Below are 26,526 nucleotides of genomic sequence, written 5' to 3' on the forward strand. Positions count from 1 at the left end.
TGTCTCTCTATCTCAAAAATAAATAAATGATAAAAAAAAAAAAAAAGAAACAAAATAAACGAGTAAGAAGGAGAAAAAAAAAAAAGAGACAGAGATAAACCAAGAAAGAGAGTCTTAACTCTAGAGAACAAACTGTTGGGGAAGTGGGTGGGGGAAGGGGGAAACAGGTGATGAGGACTAAGGAGTGCATTTGATGCGATGAGCTGTGGGTGATGTATTAAGTCTGGAATCACTGTATCGTACACCTAAAGACAATATTACATTGTATGTTACCTATACCCAAATTTAAATAAAACCTTATTAACCTTATTAACAGGGGCACCTCGGTGGCTCAGTCGGTTGAGCATCCAACTTCGGCTCAGGTCATGATCTCGCGGTTCACGAGTTTGAGCCCCACGTGGGGCTCTGTGCCGACAGCTCAGAGCCTGGAGCCTGCTTCAAATTCTGTCTCTCTGTCTCTCTCTCTCTGCCCCTCCCCTACTCACACTCTGTCTCTCTCTCTCTCTCTCAAAAATAAATAGAAACATTAAAAACATTTTTTTTAAACCTAATAAATTAAATAAACAACTCTGCCACGGAATTTCTTATAGTTGATAAGGAGAGAAAGTGCCTGCCTAAATGCATGGCCTGTCTCTTGAACATTTTGCTGAAATACCTCTCTGGAAAGAAAAAGAAATGTCTGCTTTGCAGATGGGCAAAAAGGGCCCAGATCAGAGAAGGCAGACTGTCACCAGGTCTAGGTGGGCAGTCATAGAACTCAGCCTCAGATAGATCTCCCTGACCCCACTCAGCTTCTCCCCAGGGCCTTGGTCACAGGCCAGGTTTCCAGAAGGCAAGCCCTGTGCTCCCACTACCCAGGAATTGGCCACATGAAGGCACACATAAAAAGACCACCACCAGCCAGGCACAAAAGGACAGCCTGTATGACTCCACTTAAACGTGGTAAGTGTAACAGTCAAGTTCAGAGAGATGGAACGTATACAATGATGGATGCCAGGGGTTGTTACAGCGGGGGGTTTGTGCTTACTGGGGTTGTTAGTGCTTGATGGATACAGAGTTTCTCTCTGGGGAGATGAAGTTGTGGACATGCATGGGAGTGACTGTTACAACTATGCACTGGCATATTTTAGGTAGTAATGTACATGTTGTGGCTAAACTCGCCCCCCCCACCCTAAAATTCATAAGTTGAAGTTCTAACCCCGAGTACAGTCACCCCCAGTGAGTGTACTGGGAGATCCAGCCTTTAAAGAGGTGGCTGAAGCTAAGTGATGCCACTGGGTGGACCTCAATCCGATATGACCAGTGTCCTTATAAGAAGAGATTAGGACACAGACACACACAGTGCAAAGGCCATGTAGGCACACAGAACATGGCCATCTACAAGCCAGGGAAAGACCTTGGAAGAAACCTCTATCATGGTGACACCTTGATCTCAGACCTGTAGCCTCCAGAACTGTGAGAAAATACATTTCTTTTGTTTACAGCCCCCAGTCTGAGCTATCTGTTACAGCAGCCCTAGCAATTTAACATAGTATATTTAGGGGCGCCTGGCTGGCTCAGTTGGTGGAGCGTGTAACTCTTGATCTCAGAGTTGTGAGTTCAAGCCTTGCGCTGGGTCTAGAGATTATTTAAAAATAAAATCTTGGGGCGCCTGGGTGGCTCAGTCGGTTAAGAGTCCGACTTCGGCTCAGGTCATGATCTCGTAGTTTGTGGGTTCGAGCCCCGCGTCGGGCTCTGTGCTGACCGCTTGGAGCCTGGAGTCTGCTTCGGATTCTGTGTCTCCTTCCCTCTCTGCTCCTCCCCCACTTGTGCTCTATCAAAAATAAATAAACGTTTAAAAAAAAAATCTTTACAAATAAAATCTTAGGGGCGCCTGGGTGGCTCAGTCGATTAGGCGTCTGACTTTGGCTCAGGTCATGATCTCACAGCTCGTGAGTGCGAGCCCCGCGTCGCGCTCTGTGCTAACAGCTCACAGCCTAGAGCCCGTTTCGGATTCTGTGTCTCCCTCTCTCTCTGCCCATAACCTACTCGCATTCTGTCTCTGTCTCTCTCAAAAATATATAAAACATTTAAAAGAATAATTAAAAAAAAAAATCTTAAAAGGGGCGTGGGGTGGCTCAGTTGGTTGAGTGGCCAACTCTTGATTTCGGCTCAGGTCATGATCTCATGGATCGTGGGTTCGAGCCCTGCATCGGGCTCTGCGCTGACAGCACGGACCCTGCTTGGCATTCTCTGTCTCCTTCTCTCTCTGCCCCTCCCCTGCTCTCTCTCTCTCTCTCTCTCTCTCTCTCTCTCCCAAAAATAAATAAACATTTAAAGCAAATAAAATAAAATCTCAAAAAAGACATATAGGTGTGCCTGGTGGGCTCAGTCAGTAGAACATGTGGCTCTTGATCTCGGGGTTGTAAGTTCGAGCCCCACATGGGGTGTGGAGACTACTTATAACAACAACAACAGCGTATTTTACCACAGTAAAAGAAAACTCTAGTCACCACCAATGGTTATGCCCGGTGGCTTTTTCCTTTCTTATGTTTTATGTGAACTTTTTTCAATGACCAGAAGCAGCCCCACCTGCTCACCTGAACAGCACCCCTTTGATGACTTGCCAGGCGTTGGGCGCTGGCTGGGGAGCTGGGTTCCGGGGCTGGGTCTCCGCCCGCGGGTCCCTCCCGATGCTGCCGTTGCTGGCCACCTGCAGGAAACGGAGACCAGGTGAGGAGGGAGGGTGTCGCCTGAGGCACCACTGCGCGCCAAGGCCCGGCACAGGGCTGAGCACAGAGTGGTGCCTGATCAAGAACTGGAGAACATTTCGGGGCCCCCGGGTGGCTCAGTCGGTCGAGCGTCCGACTTCGGCTCGGGCCATGATCTCACGGTTTATGAGTTTGAGCCCCCGCATCTGGCTCTGTGTTGACAGCTCGGAGCCTGGAGCCTGCTTTGGATTCCGCGTCTCCCTCTTTCTCTCTCCCTTTTCTCGCTCTCTGTCTCTATCTCTCTCAAAAATAAATAAACATTAAGAAAAAAAAAATTTAAAGAACTGGAGAACGGATGAATACAGTCACCCAGGAAGGGTGGTATAACTTGCTCCTTCAAGACAAAAACGCTTCCCCAAAACCTACTCCGTGCTGGTGACACCGAGGTGACGGAGACGGCCCTGTACTGCTCTCCTGGGGAATCACAGTCCAGTGGGGGGAGCTAAAGAGTCCCCAGATAGGGATGACCCAGAGTAGACAGGGCTGGGACGTAGGATGCTAGAGGGGGCATCTGGTCCAGCCTAGAGGTCAGGGAGGGCTTCCTGGAAGAAGGGACACTGGAGCTGAGACTTAAAACATAACAAAGGGATAATGCAGAGGAGACAGTGAGGGAAGCAGCCGGTACAGAAATGAAGGGGAGAGATACTATCTGACTCTGAGGACTGTCCACTGCTCCCTGAAGCCAGAGCCCAGGATGCAAGGGACAATGCAGGCTAGGGGGACAATGCAGCATGGTGACAAGTGCCAGGTCCCATAAGGCTTCGGTTTATCTAAAAGGGTCTACCCTGGGCAAACAGTTCCGAAGGCCTCCTCGGTGGCCGGCCCTGTGCGGGGCCTTGTCCCTCCAGGGGCTCCTTATCCAGCAGGAGACAGACACAGAGCAACACGGCCAGAGTGTGAGCCACGCCACTGTGAGCCACTGGCACACACTACCCCGTGAGGCCACGACTAGGAATGTTTCCATTCAGCAGCCGGGCAGACGGAGGCTCGGGCAGGCGAATCCACTTGTCTGGGTGGCTCAGGAAGGAAAAGGGCAGCAGGGTGACAAGGGGGTGTCAGGCAGGGCTTCCTAGAGCAAGCTTCACTCAGAAACAGAAGCTCAGAAGCAGAGAATGTCATGTCAGGAAGGGCCCGAGGCGGGGATGTCTTCCCACCCCTCTCCTTGCACCTGCTGGCTCCCGGGTCCTGTCCTCTTCCTCCTCCCAGCTCTGTCCCCTCACCGCTCAGCCTTCAAGAGGCAGGACCAGGACTGTCATGGTCACCGTGAGGCAGGAGCACTGCCCATCACAGAGCAGGGGCTCAACAAACACCTGTGGAATCAACATGTGTTCCCTGAAGGGCTTGCCTGCATCACCCAGGCCTCCCCCCACCACAGCCCCGAGCCCACCCCTCTCTGTCATTCATCACCCCCTGTCCCCTTCGGCAGGAGTTCCTCCCTGTATCTACCAACATGCAGGACAGTGCCGTGGTAACAGGTAGGGGCTCTAGGGCCCCACAGTTCCTGACTGTGAGATCTTGGGCACGTCACTTCCCCTCTCTGACCCAAAGGCCAGGTTGTGAAAATACTGGTATGTTTTAGACAGAAAAGATTTCCTTCGTGTGTGAAAAATGGATTTCCTGGGCATCTACTGTGCACCAGGCTCAGTACCAGGCAGTGGCCACGCAGCTCTGGGCCCTGCCCTCACGGAGCTCAGGGTCTAGAACAAAACACACCCACGGAACGGCCAACAGGACCGTTCAAGCTGGTAAACAGGAAACAAAAGTGCTCTGGAGGAAACAAGCAGGGACACATGATGCCTACTGGGGTGGGGAAGGGGACCCACTCTGGATTAGGTGGCGAGGAGCTGTTGTTGACATTTGGGTGAAGGGCATGCTGGGAGGACAGGTTCACGGAAGGGGTTGGCTGGGGGCAGGCAAGGTCAGAGACAGGCACGGGGTCCCCTTATTCAGGCTTGGCCTTGCTTCCGGGAGCGCAGGGGGCCAAGTAAGTGCTTCCAGCAGCTGTGTGCTGATTCTCAGGTTCAAGAGACAGAAGGTGAGGGCCAGGCCAGGATTTGAACCCATGTCTGGCCGACACCCAGGTCTGTTCTCTTACCCGCACGGGTGGACAAGCTGGCCGGAAACCCTCCCACAGAAAGGCAGAGAAGTGCAGTGAGATGCCACTTCACTATGCTGGCCACAGTCAAAAGGACGGACAATCACAAGTGTTGACGAGGGTGTGGAGGAAACTGGGCCGGTGGGGAGATGGGGTTGCGGCTTTGAAAGATGCAGCAGAACATTAATAAGTGAAATGTGCACCCGCCATACAAACCAGCAGCCCCACTCCTCGGTCTCTACCCAAGAGAAAGGAGAACACACACACACGGGAAAGCTTATGTGCAAATGTTCACAGGGGCGTTATTTGTAATAGCCAAAAACAACCCAAAGGCCCGTCCACCTTGATGAATGAACCTGGTGTATCCATACACACAATGGAATGCTACTCAGCAATAAAAAGGAGCCCAACTGGGGGCAGAGAGTGGCTGCAAGAGGAAACCGGAACGTTCTGACTGGATGCAGACAGGATGGTGGCGATGGTGGTGCCGCACGATTGCAAAACTGGACTAAAAGCCACTGGACTCCACACTAACAACAGGTGAATGTTGTCGTATCTGTTGTGGCTCAAAAGAAAGGCAACTTCCCTGTGGCTCCCGCTTCCCTGGGAGTAAAGGCGAAGTCTTCATGTTGATCCCCAAGCCCTGGCCTGATCTGGCCCCTTCCATGCCTCTCTACTCTCATTCATTGGGTCCAGCCACAAGGCCTCCTCGCTGTTCCTTAGTAGGACCAGGCACCTCCCACCTCAGGGCCTTTGCACTGGCAGTTCCCTTTACCCGAGAGGCTTCCTGCTGACCCTGTATCCGCATGCCTCCCTCCCTCGTCTTCTTCAAGTCTTTGTTCAAATGTCACCTCCTCAGAGAGGCCTTCCCAGACTACCTTGTTTAAATTGCAACCCTCAGGGGCGCCTGGGTGGCTCAGTCAGTTGAGCATCAGACTTCGGCTCAGGTCACGATCTCGCGGTCTGTGAGTTTGAGCCCCGTGTCGGGCTCTGGGCTGACAGCTCAGAGCCTGGAGCCCGTTTCAGATTCTGTGTCTCCCTCTCTCTCTGCCCCTCCCCTGTTCATGCGCTGTCTCTCTGTCTCAAAAATAAATAAATGTAAAAAAAAAAATTTTTTATTTAAATAAATAAATAAATAAATAAATAAATTGCAACCCTCTTACCCACCCCTCACTTCCTATCTCCTTCTCCAGCTTTACTCTGTCCATGGGACTTATCGCCATCTGACCTGCTATATTCATTGTACTCCTGTCCATTCTTTCACCCCCACCCCCCGACCCTTAGACAGAACATGAGCTCCAAAAGGGCAGGGACTCTGTTCTGTTCACAGCTGTATCCCCAGCATGAGCCTGGAGCCTGGCAAGTAGTGGGGACTCAGTATACATTAGCTGAAGGAATGAAGGGCAGGGCTCTGGGCCGTGCTTGGGCCTCTGGCTGGAGGAGCGGGCTGGCAGGAGCATGACTCGGCCAAGGGCCTGCCCCCTCAGTGCTAGGCCCCACAGGCTGGGGAGGGTGTGATGTCCCTGCACACAGTAGTGACTAAGACACAGTTCCTCCTCTGGGACCCACACATCCAATCTCACACAATCCCCAGAAACACTGGCTTAGGGGCCCAGAAGCAGCTGACACCATCAGCCTGGGCTGGAGTATGAAGACCGGCTTTCAAGCACATCTTCACCGACTGCCTTGGTCCACCGTGGGAACTCCATCTCGGCCCAGCCTCTGACTCAACACCTGTTCATTCCACAGACACTGAGCACCTGCTCCGTGCCGGGTCCCAAGCTGGGCGGTGCAGGGGACATGGTGTTGACCCAAACAGTCCTGGTTCTGCCCTCCAAGGCCTCCCAGTCCAGGGGAAGAGACAGGCGGACAGTACAACCCAGAGTGGGCAGGGCTGGGACAGGTGAGCCCAGGGGGCTGTGGGAGCCCTGACCCAGTCTGAGAGAGTCAGAGAGGGCTTCCTAGGGGAGGGAACATCTGTGATGTACAGAACTAGTAGGGATCAATCTGGTAAAGAGGGGAGAAGTATGTGAGAAGGCCACGAGGAAAGAACAAGGCACACTCCCGGGAATAAAAGACCTTTACAGTGGCTGATGCTCCATTCACTCAGTGGTTCTCAAGCAGGGGTGATTTTGGCCCGCCCCCCTGGGGGGGGGATACTTAGCAACATCTGGGACATTTTTGACGGCCACGACGGGGGAGAGGTACGTGTGTTACTGACATCTAGTGTGTAGAGGCCGGAGATGCTCCTGAACACCCCACGACGTGCGGGACAGCCTCCCACAACACACAATTAACCGACCCAAAATGTCAATAGTGCTGAGGCTGGGAAATACTAATCTATCTAGCCTGAAGAAAATTCAGACCACGCAAGGCCTTGATCTATTAAAGAATTTGCACTTTACCTTGAAGGCAAAGGAAGAAGTCTTGAAAGGTTTTAAGCAGAGGTGAGACAAAAGAAAAATCAGGGCGTCCCTGGAAGCCTGGCAATCAAGGGAACCTGAGCCCTGGTCTCTCTGACCACCCCCGATCCAGTAACCAGCAGAAACTCAGAGGGGGAAAAGATCTTTCAGCAAGACTGGGAAGCCCCTGATGACAGGGACTCTGTCTTCATTCTAGAGTTAACTCAACAAATATTTTCTGAGGCCGCCCCCAGGCCGGGCCCTGGTTGCAGATGGTGAGCCAGGTATGTTGGGCTCAGTCACCAAATCTCATCTGGGTGGCCTCCCCAGGTGATATTATTTGCTCTTCCTCTGGGCTCCCTCAGTCCCTGGCACAGACTTTTATCACCACCCTAGTCATTCAGGACTACAATTCTTTACATGTCAATCTTCTCTCCCACTCCACTGATGGCAGGGGCATGGCTGGAACCATCTTTGTGACCCATCACATGGCCGGCCATCCTGTGCAACCCCTCCACTTATCACTGGAGAAATAAAGGCCCAAAGAAGGCAAGGAACTTGTCCAAGGTCACACAGAAAGTCAGCTTCATTCTTCCCTCTCAACCTGCACCTCCTCTCCCCGGTGCTGCCTCCCACATGTCAGTGACATCCCAGTGGGTGGGTCGACAGCACCTTGCTGTCACTCCATCCATTCCCTAAATGCCTGAAGGGTGGATGCCTGAACTAGTATGTTCTGCAGCTTCAGTTTAGTTGAAACAGTAATGGGTCAGAAGTCACCACCACCTGGGCTAACCCCCCCCTCCTTGGATTAATTTATGCTCAAAGCATAAACACCCTTCCCAGTCCTGACCACCCTGGGTCAGCAATGTCTGGATTGCTACACGGAATGGATCCCAAACCCAACCTGGGTGACCTTCTACAAGAGCCTTAGTCTCGCTCTTCCTTGGATTCCCGTCTGTAAAGTGGGTCTGTCGGTCTCCACCGTCCGTGCCCTTACCCACGATGACTACCTGACTTCCCCAGCGCTAGAAAACTCCCAATCAATCAATGATTGCCCACATCTCAGGCACTGCGAGGGAGACTCTGAATGCCAGCCCACTTCAAGAACGGTCTTAGAGCCTGAATCGCAGAGTCGAGAACCAGGGCGCCTGGGTAGAAGTCTGCGCCCCTCCGCGCCACTGTCTCCCGGCTCGAGCCATGAGCCTGGTGGCCGCCCAGCGCGAGCGTGCAGGGGACCCGGCGTGCAACAGGGCCCCGCTCCCCGCACCGTCCGGCCTCCAGGACTGCCCGGCCCGCCTGGGCCCGGTACTCAAGGTCCCTCTGGGCAAGGAGCCCCCAGTGCACGGGATTCCGCGAAAAGGGGCAGGACACGCCCCGTGGGAGGCCCCCCGGGTGGGGAAGAACCCCTCAGGCCCCTCTCGGCCTCCGTACCTGACCGGAGCCGCCTCCCCCGGCCGCAACCACGGCGCTGCCGGCCCCGTCCGCCTCCTGCGCCGCCGCCATCTTCCCGCTCCGGGTCCCCGCCCCCGCCGCCAGCCCCGCCCCGTCCCCGACGGCGCCAGCGCGATCGCGCGAGATTTCACACTTCGCCGGGCCCGCCAGCTACCGTATCCGGCACGACAGCTCAAGGCACACCTCTCAGAAGAGCCGCTTCCGGCTAAGAAAGAACCAGCCCGGCCACCGTACCCCAACCACCACCCTGCCGTACGTTTGTTTTCACCTAGTAGACCGTCACCCTGCTTGGAACGCCCGGACTTTCTCGGCAGCGTATCAGCGTCCCACGGGCTCCATTCCCTTTGCTTCCTCGAGTTAATCTGCTTCTCCCATTTATATGAAGCCTTGCAGGCCATCCTGCCTTCCTCGCTCGGCCGATTCTTCGAGTCGTTTCCGTTTTCGTGTTTCTTGAGCTTTCCCGGCCACCGTAACTCCTCAAAATGTTCTGCTCAATACACGCCCTTCGTGTGTTCAAGGAACCTCCCTGGCCGCGGTACCGAGACTCAGAGGGCGGGCCTTAGGCCAATGTCATCGCCTTCAGACCCCTCTTCCTAAAGGAACCATTTCCTCCAAGTCCCCTTAGGTTATAATTTTTCTGTGCATTCAAAGTTATTATTTCAGGGTTCTCACGGCCACCACACCTTCAAATCGGACCCTGTCGTTCCCTTCCCAACCCTTCGGGCCACCGAGTTTACCCCGCACGCGCGTTTCCGGAGTGGTCTTTGCTTTCTAGCAATTTCGCAACTCTGGACTCGGCTTCAAGGGCTCTTAGAACTTCATCCTTTTTCTTAGCTACGTGTGTTTGTACAGTTCCAAGCCTGGACACGGGTTGAGTGACCCCTGGTCTGGGGAGGATGGTATGGAGGACGGGAAAGGACAGAAGTCTGTCAGCGGCTGTTAAGCCTTATGTATGAATGGAGTGGAGGTGTTTAAACCCTGGTTGTGCTACTGACCATCCATACGATCCCAGACAAGTGACATTATCTCTTTGGCCCTCGGTTTCTTTTATAAACTAAGCATTTCCCTCCCGCTTTTGCCTCTCCGGGTTTTTGGAAAGACCTAGTGAGATCACTAATGTAAAGCACCTCCCACCCCACCCCACCCCCCCCCCCACACACACATACACACCTGCTCTTAGTAAGCGATCAATATTGTGCACTGTTATTATGAACCTTACATATTACCCGGAAGGGAGAGTAGGCTTTGCATTGGGATTCTCCAATTAACTTATTTCTCATTTTATTGTTTACTTCCTTCACTTTCCTCTTAGTCCCAGCTCAGTAGTAATATCACCTCCTCCTGGAAACCCTCCCTGGCCCCCAGGCTGTGCCGGCACAGTCTCCTAGTCTTTCCAGATCCCAGGACTCCCCAGCTCCCCCCTGCCCATTTTGTGTTATCGCTGTCAGGGATGGGTGTGGTATGTCTTGCCGTGGGAGTGGGCGGGGAAGCCCAGGGCATTCACGGTCACTGCTCTGCCTCCAGCACTGCCCCAGGGGATGGTTGCTAAGTGAAAGGATGAAAGTCTGCGTGCAGCAGGTGGATGACACACATCTGAGAGCCAACACAAAGGCAAGAAGGAACCTTAGAGAACATCTTGCCCAGTCCACTTCTCTCCCATATAATAAGGGTAGTGAGAACGATTCTCTAAAATTGTAGGCGCAGTCTAGGGATAAAATGAACATACTCACTAAGTCCACCAGACATGAGGCAGACTGAGATTTGCCGGCCTCTTTCTCAAAAGTGCATGGGGCGCCTGGGTGGCGCAGTCGGTTAAGCGTCCGACTTCAGCCAGGTCACGATCTCGCGGTCCGGGAGTTCGAGCCCCGCGTCAGGCTCTGGGCTGATGGCTCAGAGCCTGGAGCCTGTTTCCGATTCTGTGTCTCCCTCTCTCTCTGCACCTCCCCCGTTCATGCTCTGTCTCTCTCTGTCCCAAAAATAAATAAACGTTGAAAAAAAAATTAAAAAAAAAAAGTGCAAAATTAGGGGCGCCTGGGTGGCTCAGTCGGTTGAGCATCCAACTTCAGCTCAGGGCATGATCTGACGGTTCATGGCTTCGAGCCCTACATCAGGCTCTCTGCTGTCAGCACAGAGTCTGCTTGGAGCCTCTGTCCACCCCTCCCGCTGCCCCTTCCCTGCTTGTGCTCGCTCTCTCTCCCAAAAATAAATAAACACTAAAAACATAAATTAATTAATTAATAATAACAGTGCAAAATTACGTGTGTAGTTTGTAATAGAGGACCACAGAAAGCCCAGGCAAGTGAAGGGCTTTAAAACTTAATCTTCTCTAGCTTCATGTAACCTCATCTCTGCTTTTAACTCTAGATATAAAAGCTCCAGTCGGCTCTCCTGTCTCATAAACTGCAGAGTCCGGATCTGTCGGAGCTAGAGGGTCAGTGAGCTAGACTGTGACCTTAGGACCCCTGCAAAGCCCTCCCCCATTTCTGTTGAATGACCAGAAACGTTCTTCCATTTCTATTAACTGCTAATTGAATCACCGCCCAGGGCCACTCTGCACTCCACTAGGGGGCGCCCAACACCAACCAGAGGCTGTGATCTCAGGTTCTAAGGGAGAAGAGAGCTGGAGCCCTGAACGTTTGGGTCCTGAGGAAAACGGGCTGGAGGTCCAGACTCCTGAGTCCCAGGGAGAAGTCTGGGGACCCAGACTCCTGCGTTGTGAGGCAAGAGGAGTCTAGGGGCCTGGACTCGGGGTCCTAGGGCAGTGGGACTGGGGTGGAGGCCTGAGAAAGGAAGGAGGAATCTAGGAAGGGCACCAGGATTGGTTGGAAGCAGAACTGGCCTGGGCAGTCGTTTGGTTTGGCTTGAGTCCGTGGGAAACAAGTGGACAGAGCAGGGATTGTTCCTCTAGGGTCCCCCCTCCCCATCACCCCCTGGGTTTGGCAGCCTCAGCTCTTCCCAGGCCCTGGGGACTTGGGGGCATTTCCCACAATCCCTCCCCAAGGCCCCTGTTTTCTACTAGACTCACAGCTGCCCATCCTCAGGACCTGGGAAAACTGCCCCAAGAGCACTGAAAGACTGGCTGGAGGTTAATGCCAAGCAGATTAGGAGAAACAGAGGCCCTGGATCCTCGGAGGCTAGCAGCCCCACCCCTGAGACTTGGGGGCCCCGGACCACCCTCTACTTCCTGAGGACCCAGAAGTCCAGATCCCCAGCCTTCTGCCCAGGGGCCCCAGCGCTGTCCTCTCTGACTGTACCATCTCTGCTCTTGTTCACCCTGGGCTTTTTGCCTACAATTCCCCCACTGCCCAGATACCATTTCCCAACCACTGACTGCCCCGCGGGGACCTGGGGGCCAAGCCAGTACCCTCCTCCCCGCCCCCCCACTTCCCGGCATCAACAGCCCCAAACCACTGCACTGTGATGCATCCCCCCGTGACCAGCCCAGCCAGGATGCCCTCCCCTACCCCAGGGGCCTGCTCCCAGGCCTGGATCTCCTCACTTCTTCTTTTCTTCATTGCACATAATGTTACTTGAAGTCATCTCCTTTGGTCGTCCTCCTCCTCCTCCTCTGCTTCCTCCCTACTCCCCACCACCAGCCTCTCTGTTTGTGGCTTCAAGACGGAATAGAGCTCCTGACCCTGAGCTGGAGCTCAGGAAATGATATCGCTATTGCTAATAAGGAGAGAGCAGCTAACAAAACATACCACAAAGCCATCAGCACTCAAGCTGAGTGGAATTGGGCCAGGAGCCAATGAATAGCTTTTGGAAAGACCACAGAGGGCAGGACTCTCTGTCTTTCCCCTGTAGTGTCTCCTGAGCCTAGCAGGGTCTCAATAAATACTTGTGGGACAAGCGTGTAGGAATTGTCACAGGGCACGGCTTTTACGGATCCATTCTCTTGGGTCCCAGACAAGCTGGGCGCTGACTTCCTATGCTCAGCAGTGACATCTGGGCACCAGTCTCCCCCTGTCATGGGACCATTGGATACCTCACTGTGATGCACACTTAAAACATCAGCCCAGCGGCGCCTGGGTGGCTCAGTCGGTTAAGCGTCCGACTTCGGCTCAGGTCACGATCTCCACGATCTCGCGGTCCGCGAGTTCGAGCCCCGCGTCGGGCTCTGGGCTGATGGCTCGGAGCCTGAAGCCTGCTTCCGATTCTGTGTCTCCCTCTCTCTCTGCCCCTCCCCCGTTCATGCTCTGTCTCTCTCTGTCTCAAAAATAAATAAATGTTAAAAAAAAAAAAAAAAAAAAACATCAGCCCGGGGGTGCCTGGGTGGCTCAGTGGGTTGAGCGTCTGACTCTGGCTCAGGTCATGATCCCAGAGCTCTGTGAGTTTGAGCCCCGCATCGGGCTCTGTGCTGACGGCTTGGAGCCTGCTTTGGAGTCTGGGTCTCCCTCTCTCTCTGCCCCTAACCCACTTGCATCATTCTGTCTCTGTCTCTCTCAAAAATAAATACACATTAAAAAAATAATAATAATAAATAAATAATAAATAAATAAATAAAACATCAGCCCAGGGCCTAGAGACTGCCAGAGGCCACAGCAGGTTAGCGATGTTCATGGTCGTTTTACGTGTGAGAAAGCCAGACCTTGGTGAAGGGCAGTCTCTAATGTTGCTGTGACGATCCAATGTTATTATTCACCTCTTTTTTTTTTTTTAATTTTTTTTCAACGTTTTTATTTATTTTTGGGACAGAGAGAGACAGAGCATGAACGGGGGAGGGGCAGAGAGAGAGGGAGACACAGAATCAGAAACAGGCTCCAGGCTCTGAGCCATCAGCCCAGAGCCCGACGCGGGGCTCGAACTCACGGACCGCGAGATCGTGACCTGAGCCGAAGTCGGAAGCTCAACCGACTGCGCCACCCAGGCGCCCCTATTATTCACCTCTTTATCCCCAATGATCGAGTTAGGGCTACATACGTCCAATGGGCACTCGATAAGTATTGGATGGACTGAATCAGTCCTGCCATCTTGGCCCTCTAAGGTCTTCGAAAAGCAACCACATGGAAGAAAATAAATGTTGTTTTTTTTTTAAATTTATTTATAAGAAGTCAGGCTAGCATTGGGAACAGGATGCCGAGAGCTGCTAAGAAGTGAGGGGTAGGTCGCGGGAGCCGAGGAGTCCTGGGGTCTGGGCTCTCCCCTCCCCCACGGTCGGGGCCCAGCTGCTATGAGTCTCCCGACAGCATAGAAAGTATCTGGTCAGTGAGAATCCCTGTGTAAATTCTCACGGCTGCTGTGCTTGTGCTGTACATGTCCCTGGGGAGAAAGGACAGAGGCTCTGAGCGGGGAGGAGCCCCGGGTCTTGGGCCCCAGGTCTGAGGGAGGATGAGGCTTGGGGCCCAGAATCATGTGTCCTGTGAGGGATGGTGGCTGGAACCCAAACTCCTGGATTCCCAGGTAGGACAGGGCTGGGATCTCAGAATCCAGGGTTTCGACAGAGCTCGGGGCTCAGACTCCTGGTTCCCCTGGGGGGGGGTGGCGTGGCTTGTGGATACCTGATTTTCTCATCCACAGCGGTCAGATATGTCTTCTTGTATAGGTCCTGGGCGGCCGCTTTGGCTGAGCCCCAGTAGTCGTAGAGTGATTCCTGCATCTGGGAGAGCAGGGTGGGGCCCGTGGCTTCATCTTGCCGGGCCATGTCGTCCCCCTGGACATCTGCAGAGGGAGGGTGCCTTAGGAGAGCTGAGGAACCAGCAGCAGGGGAGAATGAGGCAGGGAAGGAGGGGGACAGGGGTAGGGCCAGGCGAGAACTGGGCTGGGAAGATGCTTGGGGGTGTCATCCCATCCCCCTCACAGACCCTCCGCCCCCTGCCGACCACACTCACCGCATTTCAATACCAGAAGGACAAGAAGCAGAACCAGGAGGCATCGGGTGCCCATGGCGTCAGAAGACCTGGAACACCGAGGAGGCTGTGGGACAGGGCCCCTGGTGACGTCTAGTCCTGGGGTCTCCCCCCCCATCCCTGGAAACTCCAGGGGAGAGGCTGGCTTCCCTGCCCCTCCACCTCCCCAGCTGAGTTCCGGGTGCTAATGCATTGGCTTGGGGCTCATCGTCTAACATTTTATGATTCTGCTCCTGATTTTAACACCTTAATTCTAACATCCCCTCATTCACTCAGGAAGCACCTACTGTGTACCGAACACAGTTCTGGGGCCCAGCTGTGAACACAGCAACAGCCCTGCCTGTCTACGAAGCCATTGTGAGAGAGATACACGATCAACAATATTCACTGAGTAAAATACACAGCGGGTCGTATGGTGGGGAGCGCTCTGGAGGGGGGGAGGGTGTGTCACGGAGCCTGGGAAAGCCTTAGCAGAGGGTGACACTTATGCCAAGACCCAGTCTGCAGGGTCCCAGGCTCAGTTAAGAACCCACCACTGGGGGTGCCTAGGTGGCTCGGTCCGTCCGTTGGGCGTCCGACTTCGACCCAGGTCATGATCTTGAGTTGGAGCCCCGTGTCGGGCTCTGTGCTGACAGCTCGGAGCCTGGAGCCTGCTTCGGAATCTGTGTTCCGCACCCCCTCCGTCCCTCCCCCCTGCACACTCTGTCTCTTTCTCGTGAAAATAAATAAACATTAAAAAAAATGTGAAACAATTTTTTTTTTTTAATAAAAAAAAGAACCCACCACTGGATGAGTATGTTTCTGATGCCCTGGGCCCTGTTCTACATGCGATTCCATCTGTCTTCACCCCAACCCTATGACAGAGGCTCTCGGCTCTGAGGCACACGGTTCCCAGGCCCTGTTGTCATTTGCGATTTGGAGATAAGGTGGAGGTCAGACCCCGAGGGACATCAGCAGGGGGAAACAGTCTATGATTCTAAATTCTGTGATCCCAACAGAGGAATCCAACGAATGTCGTGACTCTTGCGGTTTCTGATTTAATCACCTCTGCCCCCTCCCCGCTGACCCTTCCCCTTTTCCATTTTTCCATTTCGGGCCCTCTCTTACCCGACTCTGGCAGGCTGTCCTCATGGGCTCCACGCGTGCAGAGAAGGTCTTTATAGCTCTTGGGACCCACCTCCCCTCCGCAGCCACCACCCCCACCTTGTCCCCTAGGCCAAAGTCCTGGCCAACAGGACCGCTGAGGGGGTGGGGTGGGGCAGAGAGGGCAGTGACATCATCCCCGGGATCAAGCCAGAGGGAGCCCCCCCCCCCGCAAGGTTCTCTCCCGGGAGATACAGGGGGCCAGGTGGGTGCTGTGGAGAGGTTGGGGGTCCTTGGGGTTCAGACCAGAAAAGGGGTCTGGGGTTTCCCCCACATAGGATGCAAAGGCATAGGGGTCTCTGTGGGGACCTGCTGACCCCGCCTGCACTCCAGCCTTCACCTTCCATCCCAAACTGAGTTGCCCGGTGTCTCCTGCCCCCCCCCCCACATTCCCACAGTGGTGGGTCTCAGGGCTGGGGGAAGGGATCATCCCCCCGACTCTTTCCCCTCAGGGCCCCCCCCCCACTGTCCCTCCCTTGCCAGGTGTCCCTTCCTCTACTCGTTAACTGCTGGGGGTGGTCACGCTGGGGACGGATTAAGACAGGGACACAGAGAAGCATTTCTTTATTGTGGAGGCTGTAAACACTTTAATTCTTGTCTCCGTCCCTGCACAGAAGCTGGGGGCACAGGCTGTGGGCCTTGTTCAGGAGGCTGTCCCTGGAGTTGCGGAGCCAGGCCTGGGTGCGGAGCCTCAGATCCTTCAGGTGGTCTTCGTAGTAGGCCTGCACAAAGCCCTGGAAGGCCTCGGGTCCCCTGCAGAGGAGGGACAAAACCGTGAGACCCCGGCAACTCCCAAGACTTCCGCCCCCTTCATCCCCCCCTCCCTCGGGCCTTACCCCACTCAGAGCCCAAGAGTGCGGGCCCTGCCCTTTTCCCCTCTCTGACCCGGGTTCTCCCGCTGACCCAGGGGTCTAGACTCTCAGCCTCGCCCCCCTCAGACCCAGGAGTCCAGGCCCCCAGCCCCTCCTCCCTCAGACCCAGGAGTCCACCCCCCAAGCCCTGCTGCACACACTCACCAGAACCACTGCCACTTCTCTCTGGTCCTGGTCACCAGTGTCTTCACCTTGTCCTTCATCAGGCTCCAAGGACTATCCACCAGCTCCGGTGGCATACTGGGGGTTGCTGCAGGCACTTCTTGCTGGCATGCTAGGTGGGACCGGAGGGTAACATGGGTGGGCTGGGACCCAAGAATCCTTCCTCCTCCCTTCCCCTCCATGCTCGCCGTCACTATCGCTCCTGGTGGCCCAAGGGTGACCCCTTGACATCACTCCTGGTCTTCACCTTTTCTGTCCCTTTGATCACTTGTCCCCCTTTGAGCCATCCGTCGATTCCTTGTCACCCTCCGTGCCCACGGCCCCTCCTGTCACCCCTCTGTCTGCCTGTGGCTTTTCCCCCTCAGTTTGCAGCCCCACCTCTTTGACTCCTGTCCCCCTCTCGAGGCCTCCTTTACTGCCCGATCTTGCTGCCCCCTCGGTTCTCCTGTGACACACCCCCCCGCCCCCCACGCCGTCCGAACCACCTCCGCATGCAGTGGAGGGAGAGCTCAGAGGACTTTCCAGCCCTAGGGAAGGAGGTTGGCAGGGCTGCGTAGTCCGTTCCTCCCCGGGGCCGGGGTCGTGCCCCGGAGGGCACTTTACGTCCTTGCACGCACCTCCCTGCGCGGCGCTCCCCCCGGGCGAAGCCTCAGCTACACATCCCAGGCGTCACACGGGCGCACAGGCACACGCATGCGCAGAAGCACCCATGGGCCCGGCAGTGTGCTCAAGCCAACGGTGCACATCTTCAAAACTCAGTTTCCCCTTCTGCAGAATGGGATAAAGCCAGGATTCCTGGGAGGACTTGGCGCTAACACCCAACACGCATAAGGCACTAGGAATGGCCTCTTGCACATTGGAGGCACTACGTTAAGTGTTACCATTTTAAATGCGCGTGCCAAGCCGAGGCACGCTCGCACGCCAGCGCCTACAGACACCCTCACAGCGTCCACGCGCTCAAATCCTTGGCATAAATACCCCGTAAAGACACACGTGCACACACACATTTACCACTGTCGTTTGTACCCGCCCCAAGGACACCCCTCGCTCACGGCCCCCGTGGACACGTTCGCCCGGAAACGCACACACATCTGCGTGCGTAGGACAAAGCACGCGAGCTCCAGGCCCGCGCGCGTCTACAAACCTGCGTGCCGTCGGGACAGGCACACTCACACCTCGCACGACTGCAGGGTCCCCGCGCCCGCCCATCCCTTCCTTCCTCACCCACGACACAGGCCAAGACCAGAATGCAGAAGCAGAGGGAGGGCAGGGCCTGGGGCCTGCGTCCAGGAACCAACATTTCTGGGGGCTCTGCTCCTCTGTTCCTCTGCGCTCAGCTCTCCAGGCTGGGGGAGGGGGAGACTACGCCGAGCAGAGCCCTCCCCTGGCTGCCTCCCCACGCCCCTTGGCAGGGACTTCAGAGAGAGGGGCCCAGGTGACAGTGACAAGCAGAGGCCTCACCCGCCCCTGCTGGCCTCCCTCCTTCCTCCCCTCCCAGCACTTTGGCCTGACGGGGGAAGACAGCCGGCTCTTTGGCTTCTGACGCTGACTGGTGTTCAAATCCTGGCTCCACCTCACGAGCTGGCCCCTCTTTCTGGCCTCAGTTTCCCGCTCTGAAAAATGGGCCCACAGTCCATACTCCAGGCAGGGCTTTAATGGAATGAAATGCTGCAAGGAGAGGTCTTAACAAGGAGCCCAGCAACGGAGGTGCTCTCCGACCATGGCTGTTTATGATTACTTCCTTCATATTGAAGACCCTTGGGCACTGGGCTCTAGGCCAGACACACTCTCGCCGTGTGATCTGGGCAATTCCAATTCCTTCTCTGGGCCTCACCGTTTTCATCTGTAAAATGGGGATGGTAAGAAGCGCCTGCCTCCTAGAGTCCGTGTGAAGGCTGCGTGAGGCTCTGTGAGAGAAAGTTCCAGGTGCACATAGTAGGAGGTTGTCAATGTCAGGCTCAGGCCCAATACTAGGCAGAAAGAAAATGAGCAAAAGGAAGAAAGAAAGAGAGAAAGGAAAGAGAGAAAGAAAGAAGACATAGAAAGAAAGAAAGAAGAGAGAGAAGGAGGAGAGAGGAAGGAAGGAACGAAGGAGGGAAATGAGCCTTTATCTCTCGGAGGACCCAGCCATAACTCAGGGCACACAGCCTGGCCAGGGGACCATGGACTGGATTCTTTGGTCCAGGGTTGCCGAGTAAAATATAGGATGCCCATGTGAATTCAGATAAATAATAAGTTTTTCTTTTGATATAAGTATGTCCCATGCAATATTGGGGAATTATACTAGAAATTAGTTGTTACTTATCTGAAATTCAAATCTAACCAGGAGCCTGTCCTTTTTTTAAAACATTTTTTTAAGGTTTATTTATTTTGAGAGGGAGAGGGAGAGAGCATGTATGCAGGGGAGTGGCAGAGAGAGGGAGAGAGAGAGGGAGAGAGAGAGAGAATCCCACAGGCTCTGCTCTATCATCACAAAGCCCGATGTGGGGCTCGATCTCACGAACTGCAAGATCGTGACCTGAGCCGAAACCAGGAGTCGGTTGCTTAACTGACTGAGCCACCCAGGCGCCCCCGGGGAGGCTGTATTTTTATGCGGTGAATCTGACAACCCCCCCCCCTGCTTGGCCACAACCCGAACAAGTAGACAGTAGCCCCCCCCTCCCGCCTCACCTTTATGCACAGTGTCAGTGACCCAAGGTCAGCTAAGGTTTGGAAGCAGATGACCTGACAATATGCCAGCAGGTCAATAATCACCTAATACTCTGTCACAGGGTCTATGTCATTGCTATCACTTCATCTCATCACGTGGACATCCTATCCTCTCACATCATCACAAGAAGGGTGAGCGCAGTACGATAAGATACGGGGGAGAGAGAGACCACGCTCACATAACTTCTATTACGGTGTATTATTGTAATTGTTTTTCTTTTCTTTTTCTTTTTTAATTTTTCTATTTATTTTTGAGACAGAGAGACAGAGCATGAGCAGGGGAGGGGCAGAGAGAGGGGGAGACACAGAATCCGAAGCGGGCTCCAGGCTCTGAGCTGTCAGCACAGAGCCCGACGTGGGGCTCAAACCCGCAGACCGTGAGATCATGACCTGAGCCGAAGTCAGAGGCTCGACCCACTGAGCCACCCAGGCACCTCTATAATTGTTTTTCTTTATCATTAGTGTTGTTCATCTCTTACTGTCTGATTTTAAAAGTTAAACTGCATCGTAGGGGTGCTCCGATAGGAAAAATCAGTGTATCTAGGGCTTGGCACTCACTGTCTGTGGTTTCAAGTCTCCACTGGGGGTCTTGGAGTGCATCCCCCACAGATAAGGGGCGACACTGTACAGCTTGGTGTCGACCCAGCGGCTTCCAGCAGAACGGGCTCTGGCACGCAGCAGGTGCACAACGAATGTGCCCAGCAGTTCCTCACTAACAGAATCACAAAATGAAACCTCCGGGACGGGCGCGTGGGCGGCTCGGTCCGACTCCCCAGTTCCACTCAGGTCGTGATCTCATAGCTGGCGGGTTCGAGCCCCGCCTGGGGCTCTGTGCTGACAGCGGAGCCTTCTGGGGATTCTCTCTCTCTCTCTCTCTGCTCCTCCCTGACTTGTGCTCTCTCTCTCAAAATAAATACAGACATAAACATTAAAACACACACACACACCTCCTTGAATTTCTGTTTGGGATGTTGAGAAAGTTCCAGGGATGGAGGGTGCAACTTAATGTACCCCTAAAATGGCTAAAATGGTAAATTGTATGCGAGGTATTTGACCATGAGAAAAAAGGAAAAAAGAAAAACTCACCATGCCTTGTGTTACAAGAAGCACGAGGTGGGGGTTCAGAGCCTTGCTCCTCATCCTCCCTGCTGTGTGACCCGGTGCGAGTTGCTTAACCTCTCTGGGCCGGTTGCTTCATCCACGACTGGGAATCATGAACTACCTATCCCAGAGAGTAGAGGAGACCGTTTATGTAAATTACCACGAGAGGCACCAGAGGTGCTCGGTCAAGGTCAGTGGCTGTTGATTAAGCCTGTGTTTTTCTGAGCACACGCTAGGCACCAGGGGCCACAGCAGGGCTTTGGCACCTTAACTCGTTGATGTAACACAACAGAGCTCTGGGGTGGGCACCTTTATCGTTCCCATTTTACAGATGAGGAAACTGAGGCTTGGGGGCGTGGGAGGGGAGTCCACTTACCAATGGCTCCTCGAATAGCAAGGGGTGCATTTGAACCCGGCTCTCTCGGCGCGCTCTCTCTCTCTCTCTCTCTCTCTCTCCGATCTAGCCAAGCCAGGACATGCCCCGACGCACCTCCCCCACCTGAGTCCCGGAGGCCAAGAGGGTGGTTGGAGCAGGGCTGGCAGCAGGGTGGGTCTGGGGGAGGTCTCTGACCCCTGCCCCAGGTCCAAGGTCAGTGTGGGCTGTTTGCTGTTTGCAATGTTTGTCCATCCTGGGGACAGGAACAGGCTGAAGGTCGTTCAGGGCGGACCTCAGAGTCAGCTCAATAACAACTTGGGAGTGGGGTGATGGGCGCAGAGACAGAGGTCACAAGAGGGAGCGGGTTTGGGAGTGGCAGGCCCCGTGAGCCCACAGGGCAGAGGGCACCTCTGAGCCTGCAGTAACGTGTCCAAGAGACCCCCAGACCCCAAAATCACTCTCCCCCAGTCCAGACCCCATCCCCTCCCTCCTCAATCCCCTAACCCGCCTCCCTTCCAGCACTCCTAAGTGCTCACCTCCTTCCTCTGTGCCTCTGGGTTCTGGCAGGGAAGCCCCGGGGCAGAAAAGAGGTTGAAACGTCCCCCTCCGTTATCTCTTCTTTCTGCCTTCCACCCGGGAAATTCTCCTTTCGTTAATTTTTAAAAACGGGGATATTCGCAAACCGTAAAACTCGCCCTCTTCAAGGGTGCGATTCGATGTTTTCTAGTACATTTGCCGAGTTGTGCAACCATCACCGCCCTCCGATTCCAGAACGTTTTCATCACCCCGAAAGGAAACTTCCATTCCCATTAGCCCATTAGGGTCACTTCCATTGCCTTCTCCCAGCCTGGCCCAGCAGGGGGCAACGACTGCCGATGGACCTTCTGTTTCTGTGGGTTTCCCTGTCCCAGGCATCATGGGAAGGGAAACATACACTACGTGGTCTTTTGCGTGGTGTGTGAGGGCGCTTCCTTCCTTTTTCTGGCAGAATAATATTCACCGCGCGGATACACATCTACACACGCCATGTGGATTTGCTTATCCGTTTCTCAGTTCATGGGCATTTGGGTTGTTCCAGTGGAAACACCACTGCCGTGACCATCCACGCGTACGTTTTTGCGCGAACCTGTGTGCGGTTCCCCTGGGTGGATAGACGCCCAGTAATGGGATCGCCGGGAGCTCTGTTGCACGATTTGAGGAATCGCCAAACTGTTCTCCAAAATGGCTCTGCCCATTCGCAGTTTTTCAGTCACGTGGTTCCTGGCGAACATACATGGGGACAAAAGTTGTGCGGCTTCTCACGCTGTTCCCCGGTTCTCGCTGACTACTTCCGGATTGTCTTCTGGGTTGCAGGTGCTGTGTCGCCTCCTCCAGGGAGCCCTCCCGGACTAGCTACCCCAAGCCAGGTGCCCACTGGAGTCCCCCATCCTTGCCCTGCCCGCTGGGTGGGCCACCTCCTCCCCCCCCCCTCCCCCCGTGTGGAGTGTGAATGCTCCTACACACATGCTTGGGGCTCTCTGGGTGTTTTTTGTTGTCGTTGTTTGTTTGTTGTTTTGGTGTGATCAGGGCTATTTGCTCTCTGAGGTCCTGAAGGTTAAGTTTGTAAACCTGAGAAGAAACATATTGGCTCTAAATACAAAGTGTAACAAGAGGGGCACCTGAGTGGCTCAGTCGAGCGGCCCATTTCTGCTCAGGTCATGTTCTTGCGGTTGGTGAGTTCAAGCCCCGCATCGGGCTCTCTGCTGTCAGCACAGAGCCTGCTCCCGGTCCTTTCCCTCCCCCCCCACCCCCACCTTCTCTCTGCACCTTCCCTGCTCGCTCTCTCTCTCTCTCAAAAATAAAATTAAAGGGGCGCCTGTGTGGCTCAGTCGGTTGAGCGGCCGACTTCAGCTCAGGTCATGATCTCACGGTCCGTGAGTTCGAGCCCCGCGTCGGGCTCTGTGCTGACGGCTCAGAGCCTGGAGCCTGTTTTGGATTCTGTGTCTCCCTCTCTCTGACCCTCCCCTGTTCATGCTCTGTCTCCCTCTGTCTCAAAAATAAATAAAAAACGTTAAAAAAAATTAAAAAAAAAATAAAATTAAAAACAAACATTTAAAAAATAAAACGTAAAAAGAAAATCTTAAAATTAGAATGAATGAAGGGCGCCTGGGTGGCTCAGTCTGTTAAGCGTCTGGCTCTTGGTTTCGGCCCAGGTCATGATCTCATGGTTCATGAGCTTGAGCCCCATGTCAGGTTCTGCACTGACAGCACAGAGCCTGCTTGGGATTCTGTCTCTCCCTCTCTCTTGGCCCATCCCCTGTTCTCTCTCTCAAAATAAATAAAGTAAAAAGAAGAAGAAGAAGGAGAAGAAGCAGCAGCATTGTTGGAGCTCTCACTGTGCTCCAGGCACTGTCCTGGGCACTCGGGGGGCACTGCAGGAGACAAGACCGCCTCCGTGAACTTGACTTCCAGCAGTGGGAGACACAGGCGGTGAACAAGTAACCAAAGAGACATATATTAGAGGGTGGCAAATACTGGAAAGACAGGCAGATAAGGAGGTAGCAGGGCGGTGGGAGAGCAGTCTGGGGGGACCACAACGGGGACACGGCTGTTGAACAGACCCCTGAAGAAGAGGAGTGAGCCAGGCAGATAGCTGGACATCTGCGGGAAGAACGTTCCAGGCAGGGTGGGCAGCGAGTGCAAAGGCCCTGGGGTAGGAGCCTGCTCAGTGTGTTGGACGAGGCTGAGGAGTTGCACACGAGGGAGGGGGAAAAAGCCGTAGGGGTGACCTGGCCAGGTAGTGAAAAGCTGACAGACTCTCATAAGATCTTTTGAGTTTTCCTCTGAGGGTGGTGAGAGGGTTCTGAGTGGAGGAAGGGTGTGATGTGACTTGTGTTCTAACAGGATCCCTCTGGCTTCTGAGTGGGAAGAGGGTATAAGGAGCTTGAAGGGCTGATTAGGGCAGGGGGAAATGGTGCATTAAGTACAGAGGGTTATATTTATTTCCCACCTTTAAAAAAAAAGGTGGGGAAAAAATGTTTAAATGTTTATTTCTGAGAGAGAGAGTGCATGAGCAGGGGAGGGGCAGAGAGAGAAGGAGACACAGACTCCGAAGCAGGCTCCAGGCTCCGAGCTATCAGCACAGAGCCCGACGCGGGGCTTGAACTCACTGACTGCAAGATTATGATCTGAGCCAAAATCAGACTGTCGACTGACTGAGCCACTCAGGCGCACCCCACCCCCACCCTTTTTTTTTTTTTTTTTAAGATTTTATTTTTAAGTCATCTTTATACCCAGTATGGGGCTTGAACTCACAACCTTGAGATCAAGAGTCACAAGTTCCACATACTGAGCCAGCCAGGCGCCCCTATCTCCCACCTTTGTTCTCCATCCTCTGTCCTGTCCTCCATCCTCCATCAGCATCCCCGGACGTGCTTGGGGTTGTCCTCAGACATAAAAGAGGTCAAACACACAAGGCCGTTCCCCGTGTGTGTGTTCGAACTTTACATCAATGGCACCACCCAATGCGTCTCCTGTTTCTTTTCCACTCAGCGCTACACTGTTACATCTCTCCAAACCGTTTCCTGAACATCTAGCTGGTTCTTTCTGTGGCCGCATGGGGTTCCTCGCTTTATTTTTTCAACCCCCACCTCTACCCCCGCCGGTGATGGACTGCTAGGCTGCTTCTGTAGTGAACGTCCTCATCCATCTTCCCAGATGTTTCTCTGGTCCCCGCATGGTGCCAGATTGGGGACCGCTGGGACGCGGGGCACCCAAATACTTAATGTCACTAGAAACTTCCAGGATGCTCTTCATAAAAGAGATCCAGTCCACACTCCTGAAGAGAGTGTGCTGGGTTTTTTTTTTTTTTTTTTAATGTTTATTTATTTTTGAGAGAGAGAGAGAGAGAGAGAGAGAAACAGAGCTCAAGCAGGGGAGGGGCAGAGAGAGAAAGAGACACAGAATCCAAAGCAGGCACCAGGCTCTGAGCTGTCTGCACGGAGCCCGAAGCGGGGCTGAAACTCACAAACTGTGAGATCACGACCCGAGCCGAATCGGATTCTTAAGCGACTGAGCCACCCGGGCGCCCCAAGAATGTGCTTCTTCTCGGGTACCCATATCCTCACCGGCACCTGGCATTTTCCAATCTTCTGCTTTCGGCCAGGTGACCGGAAGCAGACTGCTGTCTTTGGTGGTTTTCATCTAATTGCCCCTGAGTCCGAGCCTCTCTTCAAAAGCAGAGGGGGCACTCACTCCATGAACTGCTTGCTGTCCGTCTTCTCTGTCCCTGTGCCTTTCTAACCTGAGAGCTCTGGGGGGGGGGGCAGGGGTTGGGGGTTGGGGATGGGGTGGGGTGGCGGTTTTCAGGAAAATGCTTAAAAAATAAATTGGCTCTGGGGCGCCTGGGTGGCTCAGTCGGTTGAGCGTCCGGCTTCGGCTCAGGTCATGATCTCGCGGTCTGTGGGTTCGAACCCCGCGTCGGGCTCTGTGCTGACAGCTCAGGGCCTGGAGCCTGTTTCGGATTCTGTGTCTCCCTCTCTCTCTGCCCCTCCCCTGCTCACGCACTGTCTTTCTCTCAAAAATAACTAACATTAAAAAAAAAGTAAAAATAAACAAAAATAAAATAAATGGGCTCCGAAACGCTGGACAAAGGGCCAAGTAAAGATTAGCAATTGATTAAGTCGGCACAGAATACACCCTTTTGCCAAGCGAGATTGCGCGTATGAATTTTACCTAATGAGGGATGTGGGTGTGCTTTAATATGCTGGGGATGAGCAACTAGGGCCCATAGCCAGGTGTGTGTGTATATGTGTGTGTGTGTGAGTGTGTGTGTGAGTGAGTGGGTGTGGGTGTGGTTGTAGCCGGTGAGTCTGGCAGGGTGACTCAGGAACAGGGAAAGTGAAGTAAGAATGTGGTCCTGGGACTGCCCCCCACCCCCCAGGCGACATTCAAATCCCAGCTCTACCCATTTGTGGCTGTGTAACATCACATAATTGACTTTAGACTTCTGGGCCTCAGTTTCTTCTTGTTTAGGGGCTTTTTTTTTTTTTTTTCAGATTGAGAATAATTATGCCACCAAGTATTATGGAACCCATGTACCAGGCCCAGTCCTGTGCTGAACTATGCCTGGGGACAGCAGTGATGGGGCATACAGTCCAGCAGGGGAGACAGACCCATCACCAGACAGTGATGACCCAGAGTGGGCAGGGCTGGGATGGAGATGCTTGATCCAGCGTGGGGGTTAAGGAGGGCTTCCTGGAGGAGGGGGCATCAAAGTTTCCTTGGAGGGTGCGGATTGTGTTGATCTTTTTCAGGGCTCTAGCCTATGTCCTCCCCTTGCTCCCTTCCACATCCCTCTCTATTTCCCATTTTAAGTGTAATAAACACCTACTGTGTACATGGTGATGAACCAACCTGGGGTCCCTCGTTTTGGGCAGCCCAGTCAGGGAAGACTATGGCAGAGCAGTAGCCTCAGGTTGGGGTCCAACCCAGCTCTCCCCTTCCTGACAAGTGACTTCACCTCTCTGGGCTTCATAACTTTTTTTTTTTCCTAATGTTTATTTATTTTTGAGAGAGAGAAAGAGAGAGAGAGTGCGGGCACAAGCGGAGGAGGGGCAGAGAGAGAGCGGGGACAG

General features: G+C 54.0%; 3 protein-coding genes across 3 annotated transcripts in view; all 3 read right to left on the bottom strand.

Moving 5' to 3' along the window:
* Positions 1-8,758, bottom strand: part of CLPTM1 (CLPTM1 regulator of GABA type A receptor forward trafficking) — a 31,833-nt gene extending 23,075 nt beyond the window's left edge. Inside the window, exons 1-2 of the mRNA XM_047077877.1 lie at positions 8,679-8,758; positions 2,580-2,692 (exon numbers count right to left, since the gene is read on the bottom strand). Of these exons, the coding sequence (XP_046933833.1) occupies positions 2,580-2,692; positions 8,679-8,750 (185 nt within the window). The 5' untranslated portion in view covers positions 8,751-8,758. The remainder of the gene's footprint in view (positions 1-2,579; positions 2,693-8,678) is intronic.
* Positions 8,759-13,870: 5,112 nt separating this feature from the next.
* Positions 13,871-14,585, bottom strand: APOC2 (apolipoprotein C2). The gene is made up of 3 exons (XM_047078896.1): positions 14,531-14,585; positions 14,201-14,360; positions 13,871-13,961 (listed from the first exon to the last, which is right to left on the bottom strand). Exons 1-3 carry the CDS (start codon positions 14,583-14,585, stop codon positions 13,871-13,873), a joined length of 306 nt encoding a protein of 101 aa, XP_046934852.1.
* Positions 14,586-16,278: 1,693 nt separating this feature from the next.
* On the bottom strand, positions 16,279-18,025 carry APOC4 (apolipoprotein C4). Its single transcript, XM_047079030.1, has 3 exons — positions 17,950-18,025; positions 16,708-16,837; positions 16,279-16,444 (listed from the first exon to the last, which is right to left on the bottom strand). Exons 1-3 carry the CDS (start codon positions 18,023-18,025, stop codon positions 16,279-16,281), a joined length of 372 nt encoding a protein of 123 aa, XP_046934986.1.
* Positions 18,026-26,526: the final 8,501 nt, after the last annotated feature.

Source organism: Lynx rufus, unplaced genomic scaffold (genome assembly GCF_022079265.1).
Source record: "Lynx rufus isolate CCGP_SWC_20201006 ecotype Redwood Valley unplaced genomic scaffold, mLynRuf1.p SCAF_16, whole genome shotgun sequence".
NCBI classification, from domain to species: domain Eukaryota; kingdom Metazoa; phylum Chordata; class Mammalia; order Carnivora; family Felidae; genus Lynx; species Lynx rufus.